At 40.3% G+C, this 12,999-nt stretch overlaps 1 protein-coding gene across 1 annotated transcript; it reads left to right on the forward strand.

The window, feature by feature from the left end:
- Nucleotides 1–9,684: 9,684 nt before the first annotated feature.
- On the forward strand, nt 9,685–12,791 carry LOC107044644. Its single transcript, XM_015266593.1, has 4 exons — nt 9,685–10,038; nt 11,273–11,410; nt 11,544–11,900; nt 12,096–12,791. The coding sequence occupies exons 1-4, from the start codon at nt 9,685–9,687 to the stop codon at nt 12,789–12,791; spliced, it is 1,545 nt and encodes a 514-aa protein (XP_015122079.1).
- The last annotated feature ends 208 nt before the right edge of the window (nt 12,792–12,999 follow it).

The following is a 12,999-nucleotide window of genomic DNA, read 5'->3' on the forward strand; positions in this document are numbered from 1 at the left end:
ATTACGTGCTAAGGCGGAGAAGTGCTGAATTCAACGCTGGTGGAGTACAGGCGCACGAGGCACGTGAGTCGGAGACGAGGCCGCCGAAGGCGGCCGAGTCGTAGACGAACGGTGCCTCGTGCGCCTGTACTCCACCAGCGTTGAATTCAGCAGTTCTCCGCCTTAGCACGTAATATACTATGACATAATCATTATTTTTCAGTTGCAACGATGTTCAACCCGCGTTTTCATTTCCTGACCCTTCATGCTTTGATGAGTTGAAATTACTTATTTCATCATCACCACCACTCTTTGGGGCAATGAAGCCTAACCCTTATTTTCATCTATCAACCCTTCGCGTCTTGTCAAGTTAAATTCTCCTATTTTGTCACAATTACTATGGCTGATGTGAAGTATGCCCAACCCTTATTTTCCATTGTCAACTCTTTATAGTTTGCTGTATTAACTGGTTCATTTTGTAATCATTATTACTTTTTGCTAGTTATAATGCTTAAACGTTAATTTAAAAGTCAACTCTGCATACTCTGAGGATTGACTATGAAATTATTATGACTGTTCGTTGGTAATGATTCTCCACTCTTATCTTTATCAGTCAACCCTTCGTCGCGTAATTACCCAGTGATGATGCAAGAGCACAAGAGAAACAAGACAAGACGAATATCATATGACTTATGCCATGCCCCCGGCTGTGACGAAGGCATTAAAGCTCAAAAAAGAGCCTCGTATCACAATCCTTGGTTCTCTGCTTGTCTGTGCTTCGGCAAAAACTTGTAAGATACGTGAGACTTTCTATGACATCCCAAGACTCTGCAAATGGAAAGCCTGGATTTCAACCAGCTTACATGCAAGGTGGTCAACTCCTCGACCGGGTGTAATGAAAAAAAGTCCGCATATCTATTCATTCATAACATTGATTGAAACTATTCACTCGCACGATGAGCCCAAGATCTAGCGCTAATACGTATCTACGTAAATTATATAAAATTGAATCATTTGGTTACTGACACATCATGGTCCAAGTGGGTTGGTGAACCCCAATAAGTTTGGCTGCGTGCATATGGAAATTTTCACAAGTATTATTGGTACGTATTGGGTTCTTGAAAACAGAGAAGACGTCTTTCAATGGAGCCCAGTATGACCTCAAATAAGCACCAAATCTCTGTAAATTAACTTTATTCTTTCTATCGATCAGTATTGTGATATGTTGAATACCCTCCGGTATGTCTTTCGCTGGTAAGTGAGCCACAGCATAGGATTTCTCCTAAATGAATTCGCAGTTCTGAATTCCTAAGCTGTTCCATTTTTTCACAACTGCCTATGGAACATCGTAGTATATTTTGGTAAATAGGTATACAGATAAAATATGAGGTGTGTATATGTATATAGTTAGGTGACTTACAGTCTTAAAATGAAATAAACAGCCACAAACTCTTGCATTGGGAAAATTAGTCTTGAAGCTTTTGATTTCGGCTGCTTCAAAATCATCGGTGATAGTTGTGACATTTTCTTTCAATTGAGGTATCATTTCCAAAACTTTCTCCCAGATGGCGTAGTACATCGCTGTAGTTTTCGAAAATGTGAAAACAAAAATAGCTGGGAATCCCTAAAAAAATATTTTATCCGTCTATTGTAATACGAGTCCCTGAAGTATGTCCTCCATGAACAGGGAACTTTCTCTATACAATTATAGTATGATAAAACTAACAACATCCAATTTTCTGAAGTGAATGGTGTAGACTTGTTCAAACCCGGGTATGAAAGATCTGATCTAGTTTGAAAGAAAAGACTCAGTAAGTGATCTAAGAATTGTATAGATTGCGGATTCTTTATCAGACGTATTCGGGGCCGGAGGGGAAGCCAATTCCGAGAATTCGCCCTCCCCCAGAACGCGTACTATCTCCTAGGACGGTTGATAGAATTAGATCCCTCAAACTCTGTATAAGACTTAGCGAGAGATACTTATTTAGGTCTTCCCCGTCATAAAAAAACAGAGGAATTCATTCGCGAATTGATGACAATGCTCTTTACATATGGCAATCAACGATTCAAGTTTGGAATAACCTAGGAATTACTTTTTTTTTTATATTACGCCCTTTCTACCCTTTTTGGCTAATTGGCTTTGCGTCTGTGGCCGACTTTTACACTGCACCGCTTTAAACGCCCTCCTTACAGGGAGTGACACAGGAACCACAGAAACCTCTATCGGTACAGGCGGCTGCATTCAGTCGTAGACTTTCTATCAGCCTCCCGGTCGTACAGGGCCTGGATGGCTGGGTGCAGATAAGAGGCATCGTAGGTGAATTCCTCGGCGAATATCCCTAAAAAATATTCCCCGAGAAATTCACCCGAGCCGGGTATTGGACCCAGGCCGCCCGCGTGTTAGGCTAGCGCCTAACCGACTGGACTACCGTACGTCGATGGAATTACTATTTGATAACATTTTTTTTACAGAGAAGATGCAAAAGGCAGTTAGAGGACTGTGCGCCTTTTAAAGAGTTTGCGGATCCAAATGGTTGAAACGCCACCTAAGTAGCGTGATGAGGATAGGCTTCAGCCATAGAAAAGGTGGAGAGTATTATGGCGGAGTTTCCCTATAAAGAGTCTACACTGTATTGTGTATGACGGGCATACTGCTAGTAACTCTTCCGACTGATGCGATAAAATAAAATATGGCGAAAACAGCTCAAGGAGATGCAAAGGCATCAGTGGCTGTAGTCATAACATTTGGGGTGGACTGGTCTAATGAACAATTTGTTAGTTACAACAATAAGAATGTTATATAAGAATCAACCATTATACGCCCACTTCTCTGAATATATGTATGCGAAATCATCCCTGACACGTCACGATTCTTATATTTTAAATTTGTAATATAAGTTACTATGAACGCTGGTAGTCTTTCGAAGTTAACTGAGTCAACTAGGGGTATTCACAGACACTCAAATTACAAGAAACTTCTCGAGATGACTTGAAGTTACTCCACGTGACTCAAAAATACCAGAGGCTAACAGAAGTTTCTATCATTCTCAAAGTGACAATTCGCAACACCGTGTCTCCATATGCTACGATTTAGAGGTTACATGGATATCCTTAGAAGCACGTGACACAAAACGCGGTGGTGCGAATAGGTTACTTACTTATAACATCATCATTATTACTTTTTGGGTGCAACGTAGCACAACCCTCATTTTCATCTGGCATCCTTTAGTGTTTTGACATGCCAAAAAGACTTATTTTGCCATAATTCCTAAGTTTGACACATGTGGCGCTCAACCCTTATTTTCATTGTTAATCCTGTGTATCTACCTAAGTCATGACTTGGAAAAGACTTTCTTTGTCATAATCATTACTTTTCAGCAGGGACGATGTTCAAACCGTGTTTTCATATCTCGGTCCGCCATGATTTGATAAGTTGAAATTACTTATTTCGTCACCACCACTACTTTTTGGAAGTAATGGTCATTAACTCTTATTTTCGTCTATCGATCCCTGGTGNAATTCACCCGAGCCGGGTATTGGACCCAGGCCGCCCGCGTGTTAGGCTAGCGCCTAACCGACTGGACTACCGTACGTCGATGGAATTACTATTTGATAACATTTTTTTTACAGAGAAGATGCAAAAGGCAGTTAGAGGACTGTGCGCCTTTTAAAGAGTTTGCGGATTCGAATGGTTGAAACGCCACCTAAGTAGCGTGATGAGGATAGGCTTCAGCCATAGAAAAGGTGGAGAGTATTATGGCGGAGTATCCCTATAAAGAGTCTACACTGTATTGTGTATGACGGGCATACTGCTAGTAACTCTTCCGACTGATGCGATAAAATAAAATATGGCGAAAACAGCTCAAGGAGATGCAAAGGCATCAGTGGCTGTAGTCATAACATTTGGGGTGGACTGGTCTAATGAACAATTTGTTAGTTACAACAATAAGAATGTTATATAAGAATCAACCATTATACGCCCACTTCTCTGAATATATGTATGCGAAATCATCCCTGACACGTCACGATTCTTATATTTTAAATTTGTAATATAAGTTACTATGAACGCTGGTAGTCTTTCGAAGTTAACTGAGTCAACTAGGGGTATTCACAGACACTCAAATTACAAGAAACTTCTCGAGATGACTTGAAATTACTCCACGTGACTCAAAAATACCAGAGGCTAACAGAAGTTTCTATCATTCTCAAAGTGACAATTCGCAACACCGTGTCTCCATATGCTACGATTTAGAGGTTACATGGATATCCTTAGAAGCACGTGACACAAAACACGGTGGTGCGAATAGGTTACTTACTTATAACATCATCATTATTACTTTTTGGGTGCAACGTAGCACAACCCTCATTTTCATCTGGCATCCTTTAGTGTTTTGACATGCCAAAAAGACTTATTTTGCCATAATTCCTAAGTTTGACACATGTGGCGCTCAACCCTTATTTTCATTGTTAATCCTGTGTATCTACCTAAGTCATGACTTGGAAAAGACTTTCTTTGTCATAATCATTACTTTTCAGCAGGGACGATGTTCAAACCGTGTTTTCATATCTCGGTCCGCCATGATTTGATAAGTTGAAATTACTTATTTCGTCACCACCACTACTTTTTGGAAGTAATGGTCATTAACTCTTATTTTCGTCTATCGATCCCTGGTGCCTCGATACACTGAAACGACTCATTTTGCCATAATTGCTCTATTCGGCGGATGTTATGGTCAGCCCTTATTCCTCGCTGGCGACTGTAATTTGGCGCATTGAATGACTCGCTTCGTTATCATCATCACTTTCGGCAGTCGCGACGATCAACCCTTATTTCACATATCAGTGCTGTGCTTTGACAATGTGGAATTACTCATTTAGTCATTATTACTTTCCACTAGTTATAATGCTCAGCCCTTAATTTCATAGCCAACTCTCCATACTCTGAGGATTGATTATCGAATTATTATTACATTTCGACGGCAAGGATTAATAACCCTCATTTTTATTTGTTAACCCTTCGTCACCTAATTGACCAGTGATGATGCAAATGCGAATAGCTAAAGCGTCTGAAAATACAATAAATTTTGAATATTTATAAATTCATATTTTAAATGTTCCATCAGCATATAACTGCTTGCATGATGACAAGGGCACACGCATGTCTTCGTGCCATCATGATAACTCCACATGATCAATCGGCTGCATGCAAAGTCCCTTTGTACAAATGCCGTAAAGGAGGGTACTCTTCTAACATATCACCGAATTCCACCAAGCTCGTTGGAGTTCCCGGCACATGGTCTCTCCTCGCCTTCGCCATTTTTTGTTTATACTCTTGATAATATCGTAATTCGTCGGCAATGGGGCGATACCTTCAGAAATTGGTATTGAAAAATGTCAAATTGGAGTTGGCAGATTTGAAAGAATGCAGAAAACGTAGTCTGCGACTAAAAAATTGTAAGACTGAAGGAGATTGTTTACTCTTCCTTAGCTTTGACACGATCGAAGATAGCTTTCGGATCTTCCCATGTTAATGCCAATTCCAGCACTTCGGCAGTGAATTTTTCGCGCAAAGGTAAATGATGATCTGGTGTATGAGTGTGATACCCGCAAATCATGATGGGCTGGTTTTCAAGGTCATCTAGCGAAATGACGTAAATTCGGACACTACATCGCTTTTTATCTCTTACTGCGCAGCGAAAAATTGTTCCACTGTCTCTCCCATCTCGATGATAAACATACCGTTCGTGGGAATATCGGCTGGTGTCAGTCTGTTTGCCAGGTAACTGACGCATTCTGAACTGTAATTTTAAGCCCTTTTCAGAAAATGTTTAACAATCATCAATTAGACAAAATTCTATAGACGACATGAAGGGCATAACAACGTCACAATAATTCACAATAAAAAAAAACAAAAAGAAAATGTAAGATGAAAAAAATAAGAAATGGGAAAAAGAGAGAGGGGGAAAATCAGAGAATTGAAATTGAAAAGAAAAAAAAAGTAAATGAATCAAAAGAGAGGAAAAACTATTAAAAATAAAAACAAAGGAGGTCGGCGAGAGGGCGCCAAACAGCACAGTTTTGCAAGTTAATAACTCCTAAGTTTTTAGGAAATTTATAATTGAAAAAGTGTACAGATAAATTTTAGAGAAGTGTTAATAAGTAAATGTGATCTCTCTACTGCTTCTTAAATAATAAACAGCATCTCAGCACACAGGGTTACCGAGCATAACTGATTGAAAGTCTCGAATGTTATCTAGGTTAGACTGTGCGAAAATCGCCAGACAAATTACTGTTGACGTGTTGACATTAGGTTCAAAGGCCTAGCACACATAACCTAAACATGGGAGGACCAGGTAGCGGATGGGGGACAAAATCCCAGTGAGGCGAAATCCCAGTCCGGAAATGAGGGAGGGGGAATACTGAAATAAGAAGAGGTGCCATCTAACGATCGGAGTGAAATATAGTATCGCCTCGTTACTGTAGATGGCGTATGAAATATTAAAAGAATGTTGAAATCAAACATTTTCTTCATTTTGAAGCCTTTGAAAATCACGACACGATGAGAATGCTACCGGGAGCGCCCGGTATAATTTTTTTCTTCTCAAAGGGAATATTTTTCGAAGAGCAAATTCATTACAACAATAATACTCCGTGGCTATCGGTTGCACTTGGGACAAATTTCATTTTAAAAAAATGTTTTGCAACCAACATTTTAATGAACATAGTAGCAAGAGTTTACCGGGCGAGAACCGGTACAATTTTTTTCTTTGAAAATAATAGTTTTGCAACAAATTTTTGACAACATTTATATAGGCAGTCTACCGGGCGAAACCGGTACAGTTTTATTTTAGAAAAATATATTTTTTTGCAACAAATGCTTCCGTAAGAATGAAAGTCACAGTCTACCGGGTGGAACCGGTACTTTTTTTCCCGGGGAAACTTTATTTTCCCATGAATTTTCAAGAACAATAATACTGACAGTTTACCGGGCGGAACCAGTACTATTTTATTTTAGATAAATATCTTTTTTTGCAACAGATGCTTTCATAAGAATGCAAGCCAAAGTCTACCGGGCAAAATCGGTACAGTTTTATCTTAGAATAATATTGTTTTTTTTGCAACGAATACTTTCATAAAAATGTAAGCCACAGTCTACCCAATGGAACCGGTGGTATTTCCTGCCGAGGAAACATTATTCTTCCCATAAATTGTCAACAACAATGATCTAGACAGTCTACCGGGCGAAACCGGTAGAGTTTTATTTTAGAAAAATATTTTTTTTTGTAACAAATGCTTCCATAAGAATGAAAGCCACAGTCTACCGGGTGGAACCGGTACTTTTTTCTCGGGGAAACATTATTTTCCCATGAATTTTCAAGAACAATAATATTGACAGTCTATCGGGCGGAACCGGTACTATTTTATTTTAGAAAAATATATTTTTTTGTAACAAATGCTTCCATAAGAATGAAAGCCATAGTCTACCGGGCGGAACCGGTACTATTTTATTTTAGAAAAATATCTTTTTTTGCAACAGATATTTTCATAAGAATGCAAGCCAGTCTACCGGGTGGAACCGGTGGAATTTCCTGCCGAGGAAACATTATTCTTCCCATAAGTTGTCAACAACAATAATGTAGACAGTTTTCCGGGTTCGGACCGGTACAATTTTCGTAGAAAAAATATAGTATCCGCATCAAATTTCTTGATGAAAAAATAAGCCATAGTGAACCTGGTGGAAACCGTACCATATTCTCTCGAGGAAATTTGATTTTTCTCCAGGAATTATTATTATTTTAATAAATTTTCGACAAGAATAACATCACCTACTGGGTGAGAACCAATGTTCTCTTGGGAAAATATTTTTGAAAACAAAGACATTCGCGGTATACCTTGTGAAATCGGTACAATTCTCTCTGAGAAATTTGAGTTCCACAACAAATATCTCAATCCCGGTAGACTTTGGCTTGCCTTCTTATGAAAGTATCTGTTGCAAAAAAAGATATTTTTCTAAAATAAAATAGAGCCGGCTCCGCCCGGTAGACTATCAGTATTATTGTTCTTGAAAATTCATGGGAAAATAAAGTTTTCCCGGAAAAAAAGTACCAGTTCCACCCGGTAGACCGTGGCTTTCATTCTTATGGAAACATGAGATGCAAAAAATATATTTTTTTCTGTAATAAAACTGTACCGGTTTCGCCCGGTAGACTGTCTAGATCATTGTTGTTGACAATTTATGGGAAGAATAATGTTTCCTCGGCAGGAAATTCCACCGGTTCCATTCGGTAGACTGTGGCTTACATTTTTATGAGAGTATTCGTTGCAAAAAAAACGATATTATTCTAAGATAAAACAGTACCGGTTTTGCCCGGTAGACTTTGGCTTGCATTCTTATGAAAGCATCTGTTGCAAAAAAAGATATTTTTCTCAAATAAAACTACCGGTTTCGCCCGGCAGACTGTCTATGTGATTGTTGTTGACAATTTATGGGAAGAATAATGTTTCCTCGGCAGGAAATTCCACCGGTTCCACCCGGTAGACTTTGGCTTGCATTCTTATGAAAGCATCTGTTGTAAAAAAAATATATTTTTTTAAAATAAAATTGTACGGTTTCTCGCCCGGTAAACTCTTGCTACTATATTCATTAAGGGTATTATGGCGGGGTCCATTGCTGGAAAAAAGAGCAGAGAATTCAATGTAAATTGCTGAACAGATTATTTTATCCATTTGAAAGCCGTGTGCAAAATGTCAAGACCCCTACTTAAACAATAATAATAGGAATAATTTTTGAAATTGCTACTTATACACGCAGTTGAATCGGGCATCGGTAATTTAAGTGCTTTTCCTACGTTATTGATCTATCGATAACGTAGGAAATTCACAAAAATTACCGATGCCCGATTCAACTGCGTGTATAAGTAGCAATTTCAAAAATTATTCCTATTATTATTGTTTAAGTAGGGGTTTTGACATTTTGCACACGGCTTTCAAATGGATCGAATAATCGGTTCAGCAATTTTCATTGAATTCGCTGCTTTTTTTCCAGCTATGGACCCCGCCATAATATCCTTAAAATGTTGGTTGCAAAACATTTTTTTTTAATGAAAATTGTCCCAAGTGCATCCGATAGCCACGGAGTATTATTGTTGTAATGAATTTGCTTTTCGAACAATATTTCCTTTGAAAAGAAAAAAATTATACCGGGCGCTCCCGGTAGCATTCTCATCGTGTCGTGATTTTCAAAGGCTTCAAAACGACGAAAATGTTTGATTTCAACATTCTTTTAATATTTCATCCGCCATCTACAGTAACAAGGCGATACTATATTTCACTCCGATCGTTAGATGGCACCTCTTCTTATTTCAGTATTCCCCCTCCCTCATTTCTGGACTGGGATTTCGCCCCACTGGGATTTTGTCCCCCATCCCAGGTAGCGGAGTCAAACTTGCAAAGAAAACAAAAAGTGACAAGGCTTTTCCTGCAATCCGAACTTTGAGGAATATGCTGAGACTCCGAAACTCCCCTTTCCCCAACAATAGTAAAAATAGCGATGAAAAAACAAATGAAAATGACGAAAATAATGAAAACAATATCTCAACTCCAAAAAAACAAACCAAAACAAAGAAAATCCAACTAAAGCAAACACGACCTAACACCGAGCCGATCGTAAAGAAATTAGAGATCCTTACAAAAGAAATAGCAGAGATGAGAAAGGAGCTCAATGATACTAGGACAGCTATACAGGAAATAAACAGCCTAAAACAGAAGGTCGAAGCACTTTCATCTGATATCTTGGCCTGCATCAGTGAAAATCAGTTGCTGAAAAATAAAATAGCTCTACTGGAAAAGAATGAAGAAAGTAGAGAGAGAAGGGAACGAAGCAAAAACATAATAATCAGTGGAATCGACGAAGAAATATCATCTTGCGATAACCTAAAAGACTGGCTAACTAACGAACTAAATGTGGATGCTAAAGTCGACAAAGTAGTCACAATCAAAACAACATCAAGGAGGCAAACAATTCTAGCCACCCTGGGCAACATGGAAGACAAAAACAAAGTAATGAAAGCCAAAACAAAGCTGACCGGCAAACCAATATCAATCTTCCACGACCGCATAAAAAAGCAGTAGCAGGAGCAGGCGCAAATTAACCAATTTGCTCAATGCGAACGAAACAAGGGACACCACGTCCGCATATCACATAACAAAGTCGTAGTCAACAATAAGGAATTCATCTGGGTAAAGGATAAGGGCTTAGTAGAAAGCAAAACCAAAGAAAGAAATGATGTACAGCAAAACAGACCGTCGAAATTACCCTGCAATTCAGATAGCACCAGCAAACCCAGTTCATCTTCACTCCGGAACACGAGCAGGAGAGCAAGCCGAACCTCAGGGAGCCCTGAGCAAAGCAGACCTATTACCCCCGATTCCTTTCGACAACAATGAGCATTATTTTCTGGAACGTCCATGGAACTCGAAACCATTATCACCTGACAGCGGAGGAGATAACAAATATCATGTCCAACAGCGTTATAATAGGGCTCTCGGAGACCCGGGCTCTAAGCCCCATCAGCAATCTCCTGCAACAACTAAAGGACATAAGGACAATCGAAGTCCTCGCAACCAAAGAGAAAGATAGAGGAAGAGGCTCAGGGGGACGTGCAATAATGATCAACCCAGCCCTTGCACAGCAAGCAGAGCTTATTGACAATAATAGTACTTGGCATGCAATCAAGCTAACTATCCATAACACTGCAATAATAATTGTGAGCTTATATATAGACCGTAGGTTCTATGACGAGAGGATTTCAGCACTACAAGAATTCCTCCAAGACATTGTAGAAAATTACAGCGACTCTCCACTTATTGTTGGCGGAAACATGAATGGCCGGATAAGCCTACTCAATCAAATCGACGACGAAATAACTGAAGGAACACAACTGTACGCTAGAAGGAGAGCAAATCATAAAGAAGACGCGAACGGTAGAATGCTGACTGAGGCTTTTGAATCATTAGGACTGATAACGCTAAACGGGCGCTCAAGGTCAGACTCCCATGGTTTATTAACCTTCGACGGAGCACTGGGCAGCAGCACCATGGGATTACGCTTGGGTAAACCAAATAGCCTTGAAAATCGTGGTCGATTTTAAAATTCTTAGCGCAGGTCTTTCAAACCATCTGCCGATCCAAGTTCTCCTCGATTGAAACTCCACTGACCCCTGAGAGGGGGTATAGAGAGAAAACTAGCAGACGAACTATCAAGCAAAAAATCACCAAATGGGATCCTCAACAGGCAAATATATACCAAGCCGAGCTACAAAACGCCACCCTCCAAATACCGTCCGACGCCACGATCACCGAGCTCGACGCAACTCTAGCTAGCACCATTGTTAAAGCAGCTCAAAACGTTCGAAAGAAACGACAAACCCTGGTATGACAACGACTGTCGACTGCTGCGCAAGAAATTGAACGCAGAGCACCGGCAGCTCTGCAGAGCACATACGGACGACGCGCTAACTGAATATAAAAGCACACGTGAATTGTGCATAAAAACTGTCAAAAAGAAAAAAAAAGACTTCTTGAAACGACTTCAGGACGACCTTCTCAGAGCTAACGACACGAAAACATTCTGGAAGATAATAGGTAAATTCCGTAGGAAACCTTTCACGCAGTGTCCAACTACTGCCAAAACCTGGGAGGAATTCTATACTACCAACAACCTTATAACACCTATGGCTGACGTGAATTTAGCAAGCCAGGACGTCGTCGAGCTCGATAGCTATATATCCTGCCAAGAAATTACGCAGGTATTGAAGAACCTGAAAGCCGGCAAAAGCCCAGTGCCAGATGGTATAGAAAACAACTTCTATAAACATCTCATACCTAACATGATCGAAGCAGTGACGGAGCTATTCAACCGGGTATTCTCTAAAAGAGAAATCCCCCCTGGATGGTCCAACTCAGAAAGAGTTATGTTTCACAAAAAAAAGGAGATAAAGGTGATCCAAACAACTACCGTGGGATCGCCCTTGCAAACACGCTGCCAAAAATTTTTAAGTCGGTCTTCGCAGCCAGACTGAACACCTGGAGCGAAAACCACGGCATTCTTCCCGAAGGGCAGTCAGGTTTCCGCCGAAAGAGAAGCTGCAAAGACAACGTCTTCACACTTAACGCTAAAGTCTCAGTGGCCCTCAGTAAAACGGAGAAGACTACTCGCCACATTTGTGGACTACAAACGCGCCTTCGATGAAGTAGATCACCAAGTACTCTGGCAGCAGCTCGACTATGCGGGCGTGAGCACTCGCCTCATTAAGGTACTTAGCAATTTCTACGGCAATGCAAAAACTGGGGTACGAATTAGCAGTGATGAGAAAACTAAAAGTAGCAGCATTACACAAGGCGTTCTCCAAGGAGACCCTCTCAGCCCGATACTGTTCATTCTCCTACTTCACGACATGGCAACTTTCTTCAGAAGCAGAGAGCACATAAACGTGGAAAAGAAGATGGAACTACTCCTATTCGCCGACGACGGACTCCTGTTATCAGATGACATAGTCGACATGCAGTATAAGCTGAACACTCTCGCTGAATACGACGAGTTAAACAAAATGACACTGAACACGGAGAAGACTAAAGTCATGATATTTAGTAAAGGAGGACGACCACCGAAGCTACGCACCCTGAGATACCGAGGGCTGTCACTCGAAATAGTCAAAAAATACGTATACCTGGGAGTTCCATTCACCCCAAGCGGCTTCTTCAACCACGCACTAGATCACTTCACCACAAGAGCGAAATTAGTAAACAGTTGAATTTGGACAACGATGGCCACCACGAAAATGACTAGCTAGCGCCAGAAGATGAATCTGTTCAATGCTGTAGCTGTACCAACCGTACTCTACTGCTCATCTGTCGGGGGGATTGAACACATCGATGACATAGATCAACTCCAGAGGTTTTTTCTTAAATCTATCCTAATCCTCCCATGGAGCACACCTGGTTACCTGCTGAGGATGGAAA

This window comes from Diachasma alloeum, unplaced genomic scaffold (assembly GCF_001412515.2).
Source record: "Diachasma alloeum isolate Michigan unplaced genomic scaffold, Dall2.0 Dall_scaffold_00775, whole genome shotgun sequence".
In the NCBI taxonomy this organism is placed as follows: Eukaryota; Metazoa; Arthropoda; class Insecta; order Hymenoptera; family Braconidae; genus Diachasma; species Diachasma alloeum.

What these genes read in the sequence shown, in the direction of transcription:
- LOC107044644 (XM_015266593.1), top strand. Translation starts at nt 9,685, where the DNA reads ATGAGAAAGGAGCTCAATGATACTAGGACAGCTATACAGGAAATAAAC. An exon ending in ACATGGAAGACAAAAACAAA is followed by an intron (nt 10,039 to 11,272) that starts GTAATGAAAGCC and finishes GATCCTCAACAG; the next exon opens with GCAAATATATACCAAGCCGA. An exon ending in TGACGGAGCTATTCAACCGG is followed by an intron (nt 11,901 to 12,095) that starts GTATTCTCTAAA and finishes TTCTTCCCGAAG; the next exon opens with GGCAGTCAGGTTTCCGCCGA.